This window comes from Sceloporus occidentalis, unplaced genomic scaffold (genome assembly GCF_023333645.1).
Source record: "Sceloporus occidentalis isolate IW3139 unplaced genomic scaffold, rSceOcc1.0.p SCAF_44, whole genome shotgun sequence".
NCBI lineage: Eukaryota > Metazoa > Chordata > Lepidosauria > Squamata > Phrynosomatidae > Sceloporus > Sceloporus occidentalis.
Genome location: NW_028317024.1, coordinates 7,912,490 through 7,929,830, shown reverse-complemented (window position 1 = coordinate 7,929,830; position 17,341 = coordinate 7,912,490). Strand labels below are relative to the sequence as shown.

Below are 17,341 nucleotides of genomic sequence, written 5' to 3'. Positions count from 1 at the left end.
GGACACAGCTCAAAAGTTGCTGCACATTACAATGAACTTAAAGAGGTTGGAATACACGCACGGAGCAAGTCTCGCATTATACACCTCAGGAACTTCAATAATTGGATGAAAAGTGCTCTTATTGGTAGGTTGGTGAAGTTATTTACCCCGCATGTACCAGCAAGACGCATGGTTTCTACAACAAAAATCATTATTATGTTGCGCTAATCAAGTAAAATTAACGAGGCAGCAGTTCTTTTTTAGGAAGGTAGGTATTCGAAATCTTGTTTAACTGAATACTGATGTTTATACAGCAATGTTATCCTGTTAGTTTGCTTACTTACAAACTACTTTGTTCGTGTTTTGCAAACCATATTGAAAAGCAGAACAATTGTGTACAAAAACAATCCCTTTTGGTGTCTGCCCCCCCCCCCTCGTTGTGTGGATCATCTTAAATCATGATTTTTGTAGCTGTGTAGTTTTAAACTTGTGTTTAAATCTGTATTTGAAGTTACTGTGGGTTTAGTTTGGAAAACTATGTTCAGTACATTATCTTCACAGTATTTTCACCCATGCTTTTGGAGCAGCATCTGTTGCTGTTACCTTGTGTATGGATAAACTCTATATGTGGATCTATATCTTTCTACTTTTTTGGGGGCAAATTACATGTTGCATGCCAATAACTGTAGTGCAAATGACATTCAGTCAGGTGCCAACTACCTCTTAAAACCATTGCCCTTATTCACCCCTTCCTAACATAAGATGCAAGTAAGGCTCTTGTTCATGCCCACATTCTGTATTGATAACTGCAGTCTGTCGTAGCTCGCCTAACTTATTCCCTGTCTAACATTCCATCATGAATGCTGCTGCTTAACGTCCATACCCGTTGCTCTGCTAATAGGTGTCCCCTCAGTCTCTCCACTGGTTGCATGTATGCTTCAGAATTTACAATCCCGACTCTCGCTTTCAAAGCTCTTCATAGTGAAACTCCTGCTTACATCTCCTCGCTTGTCTCCAAATACACTGCTGCTTGGTGTCTCTCCTCATCTGATGATCTTTGTCTTCTGATATCTACCTCTCATGCTTTCATGAAAGACTTATCAAACTCTTCCCTTGCCTCAAGACCCACTTTTTCAGTGGCGCCTATCAACTGACAGGCTCCAGTTCAGTTTCCTAGCTGTCCTCTTTCTGATGGTCTGTACTTGTCTCTTTTACACCTTTAACATATACCCCAACTAGATTGTGAGCTTACTTGATCAGGGCCCTCCTTACCTTTTTGTCCAAATTGTTATGTCATGCACTGCTTATGTCCGGTTTACCTATTGTTCAGTGCTTTAGAATAATATGGCGCTATGTAAATTAATAAGTAATTATAATGATCGTCGTGTTGTGCCAAACAGAATTTCTTATAATCTATACACATTCTAAAATAACTTGTGTTATTTGTTAAATATATATGTATTGTTAAGCTGTTTGCTAAAGTTTTTTTATCCATTAAGCCGACATATATTTTTGTGCAGGTGAGTTCCTTGACAAAGTGAGGCAGACGAAGAGTGAGAATATCACGGTACTGGACCTAGGCTGTGGAAAGGGTGGTGATTTACGGAAGTGGGAGAAGGGAAGAATCCATAAAATTGTTTGTACCGGTATGGACTTCAGACCAATCTTTTCTGTTTAACCCTATGTGACAATGTTTATCTGTTTTATAGATGATTATGATGCAGACATATAGGAGATTACAATACATGAACTGTCAGCTAGGTAGCCATAGCTTATTCGAGATTATTGAGAAAGCTTTGTATTTAACACTATCTCTCTTTGCTTAATTTGAACATGTTTATATTAAAGTCCCCGTAGATTGGTTGTAGGTTGATGTCAACAACTGATTTGTAGTTTAAATCAGTGGTAGAAAAATTTGGTTTGGATCTAGGAGCCAGCCAAAAAAATGTAGGAGTCTGCTTTTTTATTTTTTTTATTTAACCCAGATGGTTTTATTTTAATTTATTTAAAGTTCAACCATTAACCGATATAAAGGGGGAACTTTAAAACAAACAGTGATTTGTTTATAAATGGAATATTATACCTTTGCTGTGAAAATTATATTATCCATCATGACACCTGAATTAACAGCAACATGTCAAATTAATATTCTAAACTCCTTGTAATGTTTAATATTGGATGTGTGATTACATTCATTATAAATTAATGACACATCAGATATTCTCCCCTGAGCCACACAGAATGTTTGGGGACAGTATTTAAAGGGTTAAATATATCGGCACATTCTAAAACTAGTAAACCCCTCTGGTGCCTGGTATTTAAATGGTGAATGAGCAGACATTGTCAAAAATGTGGATTTAAAAATAAATAAATAAAAAAAAGTCCATAAAAAAAAAAATGACTGTGTGTGGACCCAGCTTGAAGGTTCCCATTTTACACACACTAACCTAGTGTCATCTCATACAATAAAATAATAAAGCCCCTTTATAAAATATTATCAGTACTGAGTACGCTGACGGCAGCATGGATCCTTATATAAAAATCTCCAATCTAAGCCACGCACGATATATGCCATCCCATCACATGGAAGTAAATCTTCCATGGTGCCCTGAGAGACAGCAGCGGTCAGCTTACATGCCATGCCTGAGAGGGTTAGTGTATGTAACAGTTTTCTCTGTCCCTCTTATATCTGCTGATATGTTCTACTTCATTTTGTAAGTAGCTGTACAATTTTTAGCACAGCCGTGGAGCCCAAAATCTGGGGATGGTGAGCCGCAGCCAGGCATACCTCTCAGGCTCCAGGTAATGACCTTGAGTCGACCTGATGCCCAGGACTTGATGAGCCCTGGTTTAAATTCTGCAATGACTGTACCTTATGATAATGCCGACAACAAAAACATCAATTATTCATCAGTAACTTTATTGGTGTATTTTAAGGTACAGGTGAAAAACTTTATTTGAAACACGACTGCGTCTCCTTTTAGTTTCGGAATCGGGATTTGTTACCTTTAAAAAGAATATGGAGCTCTATGATTTCTTTTGTTAACAGATATAGCTGATGTTTCTGTGAAGCAGTGTGAACAGCGTTACTCTGAGCTGAGAGGCCAGTTCTCATCTGGGAAAATATTTGATGCTGAGTTTCTGACCGCAGATGCAACAAAGGTATTGGAGGGCTTTTTTTTATATGTTTTTATATGTCTTAAACATAATACAATCAATCATGTGTGATGGTCTCATCTCACACATTTTTGCCAATTTATCAGAAGTGTCATCCAAAATTACCCCCACCCCCCAGTTTCCCCAAACCAATTAAATATGAGGAATGGATGCTTCCCACACATTTTAAGCGGTTTGTCATAGCAATAGCATTAGATTTTTAAGCATTTTATGATACATGCCCCCCAGCCTGGAAATTAGCTCAGTTACTTCAACTTTAGTGTAGTTTTTGTCCTCAAGAACAAAATAGTAATTTCAGAAATATTTAATAAAAATCGAAGCATAATTGTGTATGTAAACATGCATATAGGTCTCATAAATATGCTTCTCTTGCTTTCTTTGATCCTGTTATTCTTACCATACTATGATATGTTATTTTCAGGAGCTTTTGTCTGAAAAGTACAGCAATCCAGAGATCAAATTTGACATTTGCAGCTGTCAGTTTGTTTACCATTACTCATTCGAGACATACGAGCAGGCTGACCTGATGCTGAGAAATGCTTGTGAAAGACTTTGCCCTGGAGGCTATTTTATTGGCACAACTCCCGATGGCTTTGAGCTAGTGTAAGTGCCCTTGATCCTTTTTCTCTTATTGCTTCTTACATTTTGTGTGTGTGGGGGGGGCAAGTTATTTCATTAGATTGCTTTCTTTAGTACCTCACCAAATCTTGTTTGCCATCTTTGGGAAGTAATGGATTACAATCTTCAAATGGATTATCATAATTCCAGTGTGCTAAAGTGGATGTGAAACAAAACCTGAAAATATAAAAAAAAAAAAAAAAAAAAAGTTTTTATCTTAGACAATCAATCTTAATACAACCAAGTGAGAATTTATAATCAATTAGTGATTGTGTTTAATAACCTGTTTACTGTATGGCAAATTTATTAATGTCTTGCTTTTTAAAGTACAATTTTATAGTGTGCTTTGGTGCACATTGGTAGATGCAAAACCATTATTACCTTTTAGACACTGTAAAAAAAAAAAAAGGGAACAGTGGACTTGTGACATCATTGTATTTTGCAAATACATTCTAGTTTCATGCGCTACCAAAAAAATGTATTTGACAAGGGTATGTTTGTGATCAATTTTATGCTCCTAAATTAATAATATGATCACTCATACTGACCACACTTTGCCACAAGGATGCAAACACACTAATCAGCTTCAGCTACATTGACGCAAAACATACTGACCGCTCTCAGCCTAACGCAAACATGGTGATCACATGTGTAAACATATCGCCTTCCTCAACATTATATTAAAATAGTGTGTGTGTGTGGGGAGTAATGCAGATTTATGTAGTGGATGTTTACAGTTTGACTAGACACACAGCAGAGTCGGTCCATTTGAGCTTGCAGTCTTGTTTTTAATATTTATTTTGACAGCTAATTTGTTTAAGCTTGAAACATCACTTAAAAATACATTTTGCTAGAACACACAGATTTACTGATTTATTTTTTCTGGTCTTTAAATATGTTACTTACCATGTACCCATGACAACTGTTCATCTTGATTGATTGTTGGATCACTAACAGAAATGCATGGATGCCATATGATAGCATTGATACTTTTCCTCCACAGAAAGCGTCTGGAAGCCTCAGAGACAAGTTCTTTTGGCAATGAAGTATATTCAGTGACCTTTGAAGAGAAAGGGAAATACCCTCTGTTTGGTTGCAAATACGATTTCAGCTTAGAAGGAGTGGTTAATGTGCCTGAATTTCTGGTGTATTTTCCTGCCATGGTTGAGTAAGTGTTCTTTTTACTTTTATAAATTATAAAACAATGTATACATTTTGTTTTTACAGCTTAAAAATGTATTCTGGTTCATATACATTAATCACTATACTGTATTTGCTCAATTATAAGACAAGGTTTTTTTCAGAGCAAATGCTCTGAAAAATATCCCTCGTCTTATATATGAGGTCGTCTTATTATCAGAGCTTAAATAAAGGTCTGACTAAAAGACTAAAATCCAGATCCCACGCAGCGCTGCAGGGGACGTGGATCCTCCTCTCTGGCAGCCGGTGGAAGACAACCTCCGCAACTGCCGGCACTTCCTCTGGGGCTTCTATGATGCAGCGCCGGCATCACATGACTTTCTGGTGCTCAGTCATTGCAGCCCCAGAGGAAGTGCTGGCAGTAGCGGAGGTTGTCTGTGTGCATCGCACAGTCCTCCACCGGCTGCCCCCACTAGACACCAGGGAGTCTGAAGCACGGGGGACAAGTCTTAGGGATGCATCGGTAAGTCGGGGCATGTGGGGGTAGGCAAGAGTGGCATGGGGGGGTATAATGGTTTTCTGGAGGCAGAGTGGCATATAGGGGGTTAAAAGGCATATCTGGGCGGAGATGTGCATAACTGGGGGAAGAGTGACAAATAAAAGGAAATAAAAACAAAAAAACATTTTTCTCAATCATAGTTTTTATTAAATATGTAAAAATAGTTTACATGAATTAACATTTACTAGTAAAACCTTTTTCCTATAGGGTAGTCTTATATTCAGGCTTTTTTCTTTTTTTTCCTAAATTAATATTAAAATTTTGGGGGGGTCGTCTTATAATTGAGCAAATACGGTAAGTTTAATGCCATCGAGTTTTTTTCTTAAAATTTTACGTCCAAGTTATTTTCCCTGTTTTATATTTTCTTTTAATAGGCCTCTCTCTGTCACCTGTCATGAGAAGATGCACACATATGATACAGTTTGATAGGGATGTAAATGTGATATATTAAAGTTGCGTAGGAAGACAAGAGTGGCCATGAGAACAAATTTGGGGTTAACCAGTGTAGTCAAACTGTGTGTGTGTGTGTGGCTGGGTTAAGAGTTCAATTGGACATCTTTTGTAAGGTGTTTTGAGAATGTTAGTAGGACAGCTTGTTCATGTGCAAGCTATTTTTTCCCAGTAATGTAATGGAAAGGGCTTCTGGGAATTTTTTGCATGAAGGGCTAGTAAATTGTCAAGTTCAGAAAACTGGATAAACCAATGTAGTGTTATTTACATTAAAAAGAGTAATAAAAGATTGTATCGTACATCGATATATGTATACGATATAAAGAGTAACCAATTTAAAGGTTCAGTGAGTGAAATGCGCACTGGGTGTTCTGCACAGGCACCGGAGGCATGCATACTCTCATTTCATTTAGCCTTAGCGCAAGGATTCACTAAACCTTGCATGTAGCTGTGTGTACCATAGGTATGCTATGCTGCTAGACACGCTTGTGTGACATCTGCTCTTCTTATGGTACATGTAGAATGCAGCAGTAAATTTCTACTTTCTATATTTTTACAGATAGTATAAGGAGCACAGATAACATAGCACAATAAGTAATTGATATACCAGGAACTTTGTAACAGATCTCAACTTCCATGACCTAAAGCCATTTACATATAATAGTGTAAATATTTATTTACTAATCATGTCCGATGTCTGTACACAAGACAGGTATTATTGCAAAAAATAGCAAAATGTGTATTTTTTTTTTTGGCAAAAATGATCTTGTTTTATGTACGGCGCTTCTGACATCAGCTCAGGCTAGTGTTCCCCAACTACGCTGGGCGAACAAGAACTAAGCGGCGCCGCTGCAAAATGTTATGCAAGTTTTATATAACTTCCTCTCGAATAAACAAAAATATGCTTGGCACACAATGCTAGATTCCCTACTAACAATACAAGTGTGTTAACGCAGATTTTCATTTAAAAAAGTAGGCACTCTAATCAAGCTGATGCCCATTCTTGTTGTTGCCACCAGGTGTCACAGTGATGCAAACTATGGTACATGGTACATGGTACTAATGCAATTGAAATGGAAAAGGTGTGGGGAGAAATAATACGTCTATTTATTTTGCAGAATGGCCAAGAAATATAACATGAAACTAATTTATAAGAAGACCTTTCAGGAATTTTTTGAAGAGAAGGTCAAGAATGGTGAACAGAAAATGTTGCTGAAAAAAATGAAGGCCTTAGAGGTAAGGATACCGGCTTTCTGGGCTACGGCACTATATTAATAGTGTGATACTTAAGACATTGTTTCTTGCATAACATTATGAGGGGATTAATCTACAACCTCAAACAACATCAGAGTTTGTTTGTTTTTTGCCATTTTTACCATATGTTGGTTCAACCATAATTCCCCTTTTACATGTTTGATTTACTCACACATTAGATTATTATTTTTTTTTCCTGGACAAATTAGGTTTTCTCTGAAAACCACTAAAACACACAAACTTGGTATTATGTAAAACAAAAAAAAAAACAACCTATACTAAAATAGAAAAAAAACCCATTTATAATTGTTCCCCGATTGCAGTAATACTCTAATATTAGAGGGCTGCATCTGTCCCTTCCAATTTTCCATGGAAATTATGAGTGTACTTTGTACATTTTGTTTAAAAAACAAAAAACCTCATGTAAGCTAAAACATGGCCTTTAGTGCGAAAAGGCATGGGTACAGTAATATTTTTTTTTGTTTTTAATTCACATAAGTCCACACAATGTTTTCTATTAAAATTAGTAGAGTAACTAATTTTAATAGAAAACATTGTTTGGACTTATGTGAATTAAAAACTAAAAAAAACCCGTAATAAATACACAGTAAAAAGGCAGTTTAACCCCTTAATGACAATTGCCGGTTCTGGCACGGCACGGAAAAACAAGTCGTTTACGACAAATGACGTGCCAGGACCGGCACGTCTTTAAACGGGTGCAGAAAGCGATCCACGTTGTTGCGAACGGCGTTGCTGTAATGCCTCGACCTCGAGGCATCCAGCAACGCCACGATCGGCACCAGGGGCCATGTCTGGCCCCTCCCCGGATGCCCGTTTTAAAAGCGTTTAGGAGGCGATCAGGAGGCATCCAGCGACACCAAACACTTACCTCTGGATGGACTGGACCGCCGCTACCGGTGATCTTCACCATCAGCAAGATGGCGGCGGCCTGGGAAAAAAAAAATAAAGATGAAAAAGTTCGCTAGACGGTCTCCAGACCCTCTAGAGAACTCTGGCTCCACTTGCAGGTTGAATACAGGTACTGCATTCAACCATGCAAGTCAATGGAGCCCAGCTTTCTAATCACAGTGTGATTAGTAAAAATAAATTAAAAAATAAAATAAAATTAATATTAATTAGAAAAAAATAGTAAAAAAAAACAGTAAAATGTAAAAATAATTTCCCACTGATGTCACTATCAGGGGAACCTTCAAGTTGAAAATTTTTTTTTTTACATTTTTTTAAAGAGGCAAAAAAATAAAATATATATATAAAAAATATATTTTTGTGAGCAAGCCCTAAAATTAGCACATTAGCTTAAAACAATTCTCGCATGGAAAGAGTTAAAATACTGGCATATTAAATGCCCATGGGGTGTCTACTTTTAAAAAATGTATGATTTGATGGGGTAAAATGAATTGGCCGGGTTCAACAAGGTCCCAATTAACACGGGGGGAAGAATGGCCACACATCTAATTTCCAATTAGAAAAATGCACACGTACCAAATGTGGCCTTTTAGTTCCCCCAAAAAATGACAAACCCATGCATGTGGGGTATCACTGTGCTCAGGAGATGTTGCTGAACACATATTGGGGTGTCGTGTGACAGCGGCATATACCAGGAGCTGTAAATTCATACATAACAGAGGTGTGTGGGGGAAAAATACACACAAAAGAATACTACTGCAAACTTTGGAAAAATTCTGGTGGTAAAATGTGTGCATGCAAAGAGTTAAAATACCAGCATTTAAAATACCCTGGTGTGTCTAGTTTTCAAAAATATATGGTTTTGTTGGGCACACTGAAATGGCCCGGCTCAAAGATGTACCAAATAGGTATGGGCAGTGGATCCCCAAATGCCAAAGTTCAACATTGAAAAATGCGCATGTCCTAAATGTGGCCCTTTTGCCCCCAAACAGGCAGGCAAAATCATTCATATGAGGTATCGCTGTACTCAGGAGATGTTACTGAACACATATTGGGGTGTTTTGTGATAGTGAGATATACGAGAACCTTTTAATTCATACCTGAAGTAAAATGTGTGTGACAGAACAAATGCAAAAAAATGACTACCACAAAGTTTGACAAAGACTGGTGGTAGATATGGTGCATGGAAAGAGTTAAAATACTAGCATTTGAAATACCCTGGGATGTCTAGTTTTCAAAAATATATGACTCGATGGGGTAAATTGCATTGGCCGGCTTCAAAGATACCCGAAATGGCACATGGGGGGAAGAATTACCAGATTTGGAAAAAATGGCTTTGAAATAGCAAAACGCTACCTGTACTTATTGCCCCATAATGTGTAGAAAAAAGCAAAAAAAACATTGGGTATTTCTAAACTCAGGACAAATAGTAGAATCTATTTAGCAGGTTTTTTCATTACCTTTTATAGATGAGTAAAAGATTTTTCAACTAAAAGTTAGAAACAGTCATTTTTTTTCTAAATTTTTCACCATATTTTATACTTTTTTTTTTAATAGTAAATAATATGATACAATCAAAACAATGTCATCTTAAGAAAGCCCTTCTTGTCCTGAAAAAAACAATATATAATGTGTGTGGGTTCAGTAAACGGGAAAGAAGAAAATTACAGCTAAACACGAGCAGCACAGAAATTTTAAAACGGCCATTGTCACGAAGGGTCCAAAAAGTAAAATCAGCCTTTGTCACGAATGAATTGCTAACAAATCGGTTTATCTGCAAAGTAACAGATTTTGCTGTTAGTGGTTAACTTTGTTGCGTTGAGATAATGTTTCTTTTGGTAAACCAACTCTCATATATTGTTTGTCTGGCCATATTGTTTGTCATAGCCATACCCTGCAGCTCCACATTCAAAATTATCTTGGGATAACACGGATGACTATGAGCATGCACAGAGATATTTAGAAAGTGGCCAGGCCAGATTACCGTTGGTAAGTGAGTTCAGTTTTTGTTGCCATTTTATTTATATTTAGGTATTGTATTCATTCAAATGTACCTGTTGGAAACTGGCACAATGAAAGAATTTCACCGTATTTAAAAACTATGGAATTTGTCTGTTTTACGTCTTATTGCTGCATGTAGAGCTGCCAGTTATATCAGCTGCACAGTTGAGATTAAACTCCTAGATACAGTAATAGAGGTTTAAATGAAAACCCTGAAAGTCCAGCGGCACGCAATCATAATGTCAGACTAGCCAAAATCCTGGTATTTTGAGAACAGGTGAGAATTCCTGACAGTATATGAAATGTAATGGAAAGATAAGATGGTGGACCCCCAAATTATTTTTATTCTATATAGTTTATTACATGTGCCTTTTTATGTAATCTGATGTTAAAGGAATAATCCAGCCATCATATGCACTTTAATGTAATCATATATAAGGGTTGTACCTCTGTGCAGGACTCCGTGCAGCCTTTGGCTAAACACTGCCACGGCTCCCTTTTCTCAACAATGTTACGTGCAAAAGGAAAGAACGCTGAGGCGTGCCGGATACAGTGTAAACATCACAATTGCGATGCATATAAGAACTTTTTGCATGTGTGCCTCGTCGTTCTTTTGTTTTTGCATATGTTTTTTTAGAGGTTGAATAATGCACAATAAAGTACGCAGAAAGAAGTGTAATTCTTCATTAATATGCTTTTAGCGGACTCTGGAGTGTCTCTTTAATTACTCTTTACTCATTACAAGATACAAGCCTTTTTGTTCTGAAATTATAAGAACTTTGATAGAACAAAAAAATCCCTTTTATAAGTATGCTGATTTTTGAATTCCTAATTGAAACCATAATTTGGAGGGATAATTGACCAGTGATGCATTTTAAAACATGTCCTAGAAATAACTACTTTTTAACTTAAGTTAAGGATATCTAGTGCTTGTACTTGATTGCACATTTACAATGTTTAAACTGACTCCATTTGGGAAGTCTCATCAAAAGGTTTTGTTTATTAATTATTGACCCGTTTATTGTTTGGTGTTGTAAGACTGCAAAATATATTTGCCAGCCCCATAAACTCATGCAGCTAATGTGACACTTTTCTATCTTTCTTTCTTTTCAAAGGGAACGTTAAGCAAATCTGAATGGGATGCCACAAGTAAGTATTATACTAGATGTAAAAATATGTTATATGGCCATTACATTTCAGATGCAACATTTTTATCGATTATAAAATGAGGGTGTTTTTCAGAGCAAATGCTCTTCAAAAATACCCCTCGTTTTATAATCCGGTTCATTCAGTGTGACTCACAGCAGTTACTACTTACAGTCCCTCTCAGCAGTCACTCTGATTGGCCTCGCCCCTTTTCTCCCCAGGGCTGATTGGCCCCTCTCACTTCCTATAGCTTCCACATGGTTTAGCAACTTACCTAACTACTTATCTAACTGTGAGTATAACACTAATATTTTGGGCTGCTGAAACTTAAGGGAGGTGGGGGTTAATTTAGGGGCGGTTATGGTTAATGGGGTGTTTAGGGTTAATCTAGGGGCAGTTATGGTTAATGGGGTATTTAGGGGCAGTTATGGTTAATGGGTGTCTAGGGTTAATTTAGGGGCACTTATGGTTGATGGGGTCGTTAGGGTTAATTTAGGGGCACTTATGGTTGATGGGGTCGTTAGGGTTAATTTAGGGGCACTTATGGTTGATGGGGTCGTTAAGGTTCATTTCATGCTGAGGACTGAGGGTTAAAGTTAACTTCATTTGTAGTTAGAGGTAAAGGGGGCACACTGAGGGGAATCTAAATCCTGGGGGCAGTGAAGATTAATCCTGTATTTATAAAAGTATGGTGTCAGTGTGCTGTGAACGAGCCTGTGAATCTATGAGGGCACTATGGCATATCTGGGGGGGGGTATACAGCATATCTGGGGAGGATGGAGTGACATATCTGGGGGTATAAGGCATACTGGGGTATACGGCATATCAAGGGGCACAGTGGCATATAGGGTATATAAAGCATATGTGGGGAGGGCAGAGTGGCATATCTGAAGTCATGTGACATCTGGGAGGTATTGTGGCAAGCCTGGGATCAGATGTGCATAACGGGGGAGGGGGGCAGGTTGGGAAATAAAAACAAGAAATGCATTGTTGTTAACATCCAGTTATTTTAAATAAATGACAAATTTACATGTATTTTTTTTATCCGATTAATCGAAAAAATAATCGGCCAACTAATCGATCATGAAAATAATCGTTAGTTGCAGCCCTAATTCCATACGATAATGTGACCTCGTACACACAGTATCTCCAACACACAGACAAACACACACAGATACTGTTTGAGAGGCAACCATGAAAAGATGTCATTTTATTTATCCGTTATTTAAAGGGGAAGTCTCATGGGGAGGAAAAAAAACATTTCAACAGGTGTTATGTACGGTGCTGGCACTGACAAAAAACCCGGTCTGATTTCAGTCCATTATCTGCAGACCTGGATATTGTCAGATGTGATATTTTGGCTGACGCTTCCAGCTCAAACTGTACTGAGTTGAAATGTTAGAAAAAAAAAACCCCAAAACCTCCCCAATAGTTCAGACTTTCCACGTTCAAGGTTCTGGTGCGAGCTCATAGTCACTCGACTCCGATGATTCTGAAACGGAGTAATACGGTGATGAACTCTCTTCTGGATCCGGCGGAGTAGGAAATATGTCCTCGTTTCTTGGAGGTGGCTCCAAAGGGAGATGCTCGTCGATGTATTGTACGGTCGGCCAGCACAGCCGTGGAACGTTGCGTTCGCTTTCCCCATTGCGTCCGCTGGATTCATGGTCGCCACTTTGAAAAAGGCCGCTGTGGGAGGAAGAAGAGCCCTCGCTCGTTGGCCTATCCTGTCCTCCTGCAAAGCATGGAGGTGGAGGTGGCTGATTTCTGGCGGCTTCTGGGTCCTCCTCCGCATGGTTTGCGCTCACGCAGGCAGCAATGTAGGAACACAAGCCGAATATTGCGAATATGGCTATCTCCAGCACGCGAGCTACGCAGACTCTAGCGGTTTTGTCTGTGATGGATGCTGGCTTGCAGTCTGGTAGCACAAGTCCTGGGATACTAAGTAGTCCCCGCAAGCCAATAACCGGATCCCAGGTATTAGGAACTGCGCAAACCGCCGGCTTTTCCCGCAGCTTTTCCGACGGGTCTCCTTCTAATTCCCTCCTTCTCCTCTCTCGTATGGCAGTAAGCTCTGCCATCACTGAACATGCCAGCCCTATCCCAGCAAGTACTGGGCCCATCACCTTGTAGGTCTTACAGCTGTCGGACTGGCATGACGCGAACCCATAGATAGAAAGTACAGATCCGCCGCATAAGAGCGCCCAGCCAAATACAAACAGCGCAAATGTTATTTTGCTGCTTGTGCGAGGGCCAGGAGTGCCGAAGCAAGTGCGCTCCATGATGGCTGAAATGTGAACCTTTCAGGTGTCACTAAAAGATGGTCAGGTGCAGAGATTCGCAGCTATGTGCAGGGTATAGCGTGCACACAAATGAAAGCCTTTTAATCTCTGCCGATTTTGTCTTTTCAAATTCAATTGAAAGCGCAATTTCACTCCCTGTAGTGGACAGGTAAATACTATGCTCAGTACTGCTACTGTTCATAATCTGAAACAACCAGTCTCTGGATGTGCTTCTAAAGAACATCACAGCAGTATTTGACGTTACAGTTAGGGCAGGCTTTACCACAGTACAAGGGCCATAGGGGTGTTCTGCCCTGGTTCCAAATATCCTCAGGGCTGATACACAGCTGCCTCTTTAACAAATTAGTGTTTTATTCCACATGACTCCACCCCTCCTTACACGAAGTGGTTTGTTCCAAAGAGACTTTCTGCAGCGTTAAGAAGTAAGGTCTTCTTTTGACATTGCGCATGCTTCACAGAAATACTTGTAGCTTGTTAAAAGGTGCCAATGTTAATGATACTTGGACAGGAGAAGAAACCCTGTTTACACTTAATAAAAAGACAATTAACCCCTTAAGGACCAACAAGCCCCTCCAACACGCTGTAAGTAATTCAGTCAGATGTCTTTTGACGGAAAGTGAGCTAATTGTGCACCCACAGTACGTCTACAAGCGCCGCGGTGAGATGCCATCTTCTTCGTTTCCAAGACTTGTTTACGCAGTAATGCCTATTTGGCAAGGGGCAGTTGTAACGGTTCATATATAAACACAGCGCATTTTAACAAAGACAAAACGTCGTTGAGTTAAACTGCCTCGAGAAGTATGGTTGACAGACAACACTAATCTAGAAATGTTGGGGGGGGGGGACGGACTATTTTTGAGAACGAAAAAAAACCCAGTGCAGATATGGCTAATTTATCCTACTACAAGCCTACTTAAAACTTTCCACATTTATGGTCCTGGTGCGAGCTCATAGTCGTGTGAGTAATATGAAGATGATCAGGCAGGGTAGGATATATCTCGTAATTTGGAGGGGGTTCTAAGCCATAGACAACACATTGATTTCACATGTAAGAGATTTATGTTATAGATTCCTTACGATAATGTGACCTCGTACACGCAGTAGGGGGTGCAGAGTGGCATATAGGGGTAAAAGGCATATTTGGGGGGGGGGCAGAGTGGCATATCTGGGGTTTATAAGGCATATCGGGGGCACAGTGGCATGTAGGGGCTATAAGGCATATTTGGGGATTTTTTTTTTGTGTTTTGAACTATAGTGGTTAACAGCTTTTCATGTTATCAGGCTGTAATAAAGTATAGCATTGATGGTGAGAATGAGAAAATGCTCTTTATAGATGGAAAATAAAAGGATGCCTTTATTCATTGACTGCACACCAATACTTTGAATATATATAAGGTGTCGTTTATATGTTTAGTATTGACGTGCATGGCTCTGGATTCAATTCATTAAATACTATGGCTCGTGTTTGTCTTAAACATTGTTGCCTTAAATACATTCCTTTTTTTCTCCATGTAACTCCCCATAGCATCTAAAAAACAGATATCTTTACTCATGCTGGGTAGGGCAGGAACAGACATTTAGTAGCTATTCCCCCGTTTTTTTTCTCCTTGGTTCCATAGGTAACCAGTAGGGCTGCAACTAACTATTATTTTCATAAACGATTAGTTGGCCAATTATTTTTTCAATTAATCGGATAAAAAAACCAATATGCTAATTTTTCATTTATTTAAAATAATGTAATGAACAAACTGGGTGTTAAAAACAAACGCCAGAATAAAAAACTTAAAATTTACGTTAACCTGTCATTGTACGCTGCACACAACACTTTTATCTCTATCTCAATGGCATTACTCCGATTGCCCTATTATTTTACTGACATAATAATAAGAGCTATATTTAGGTACAAAACCCCAAACACACTATTTCTCAAACTAGGTTTTAATACCTAAAAAAGTTTTATTGGTAAATATTAATTCACATGTAGACTATTTTTTCATATTTAATGAAAACTATGATTATTTTCTGTTATTTGCCAACTTGCCCCCAGTTATGCATATTTGACCCCAGGCGTGCCACTCTGCCCCCAGATATGCTTTATGGTTCTCTTGTATCATAAGGATTGGAGATACCACCAAAGAAAGATGTTTTTGCAGTTCTCAAGCGGTACTGGTTTAAGCGGGGGGGGGGGATACTTTTTCTTTGGCCTGCTCCTAGATACAAACCAGATTTGTCGGCCCCTGGCTTAAATCACAACAGGTCATCCGTGGGAACTAGTATTAGAAAAACATACTATTGGTGACTAGCATAGTCTCCCTATACCCAATGCAGTTATCGTCAAGATGCCTGTAGTTGGAACTGCACGTTATTTAGAGGAAATTATCAGTTCCGATATGGACACATTGACATACATGATTGCCACAAATGTTTTCGTTTTTGATAACACACATATATTTAACCCCTTCGTGACAAAGGCTGATTTTACTTTTTGTACCCTTTGTGACAATGGCCGTTTTAACATTTCTGCGCTGCTCGTGTTTAGCTGTAATTTTCTTCTTCCCCGTTTACTGAACCCACACACATTAGATATTGTTTTTTTCAGGACAAGAAGGGCTTTCCTTAGATGACATTGTTTTGATTGTATCATATTATTTACTATTAAAAAAAGTCTAAAATATGGTGAAAAATTTAGAAAAAAAATGACTGTTTCTAACAGTCAATTGTCGTTAACGACTTGATTTTCCGTGACGTGCCCGGTCCGGCAATTGTCATCAAGGGGTTAATATAGTACACTTAAAGCACTATGGGTATTCTTAAAACAATCCTCTCTCATTTGCATTTGTCTGGTACCCTGTACACTCCGGTGTGAAAGTACGTGAGTGTGAGAATTTTTACATATGGTTGTTACAATCTTCATAGATCTAGAGCTTCTGAATGGTGTGTGTTTCTGCACATTAACATGGTAGGTAACAGTATTCAGGTCTTTGACGCAAATGTATCTGTTTTCAAGAAATATTTACTTTTTGGAAGTCCTATGCAATCTTTCATGGTGTTTCCATAAAAACGGTTTTAAAATGTTGTAGGAATGTGACTCATCCGTGCAGTGAAGTGTAAAACCATGACCTGTTCTGATATACAACCGACCAGTCAATATTTTAACATCTCTCCTTTCATTTATCAGGTATTTATTTAGTGTTTGCATTTGAAAAACTGCAGTGAATCCACATGTTCATCGGTGGACAGACCGGCCCGGTCTTCTTGAATGCTTGCTCTACATTGTTTTTTGCAATACTACATTTTTTTGGTTGAAAATTATAGGAAGTGTGAAGAACGCCACCAATCGAGTGCCAGTTCCTAACACCTGTCTGTGACGGGTTACTTTTGAGTGTTTGTAAATAAGACCGGACATTAGGTATTTTTATATACGTATATTTTTAAGCAAGTCTGAAATCTTTATAGTGATTTCTAATGGCGGGAGAAACATTTTGCTTGATATGTGCAAAAATGGCTGTGTTTATATTGTTTTTTTGGTTTTTTTTGTCTTCCATGTTAAGAGTTAGCATATTTACGTTGGACTGTCTATGATTAGTATGACTCCTAATGTTAATCTGTGTAGTTAAGTATTGTGTTTTTGTACTGTGAAATACTACATGGTTATCTATTATTCTTTCAAATACTTGTTAAAGCCACATATTATACAGTATCTAATTTATTTTGTTTCCTGATCTTTTGGTATAGATTGTACAAGGTGAATTTTTTTTTTAACTTTATTTTGAGAGCACGATATTTC

At 38.3% G+C, this 17,341-nt stretch overlaps 1 protein-coding gene across 1 annotated transcript; it reads left to right on the top strand.

Annotated features, from left to right (window-relative positions):
- LOC149289636 (mRNA cap guanine-N(7) methyltransferase-like) lies at positions 1-16,770 on the top strand. Its single transcript, XM_089490467.1, has 9 exons — positions 1-124; positions 1,500-1,625; positions 3,029-3,141; positions 3,578-3,759; positions 4,778-4,942; positions 7,042-7,159; positions 9,992-10,093; positions 11,221-11,254; positions 16,733-16,770. The coding sequence occupies exons 1-9, from the start codon at positions 106-108 to the stop codon at positions 16,768-16,770; spliced, it is 897 nt and encodes a 298-aa protein (XP_089346593.1). The 5' UTR covers positions 1-105.
- The last annotated feature ends 571 nt before the right edge of the window (positions 16,771-17,341 follow it).

What these genes read in the sequence shown, in the direction of transcription:
- LOC149289636 (XM_089490467.1), top strand. An exon ending in TGACCGCAGATGCAACAAAG is followed by an intron (nt 3,142 to 3,577) that starts GTATTGGAGGGC and finishes TGTTATTTTCAG; the next exon opens with GAGCTTTTGTCTGAAAAGTA. An exon ending in GCCAGGCCAGATTACCGTTG is followed by an intron (nt 10,094 to 11,220) that starts GTAAGTGAGTTC and finishes TTCTTTTCAAAG; the next exon opens with GGAACGTTAAGCAAATCTGA.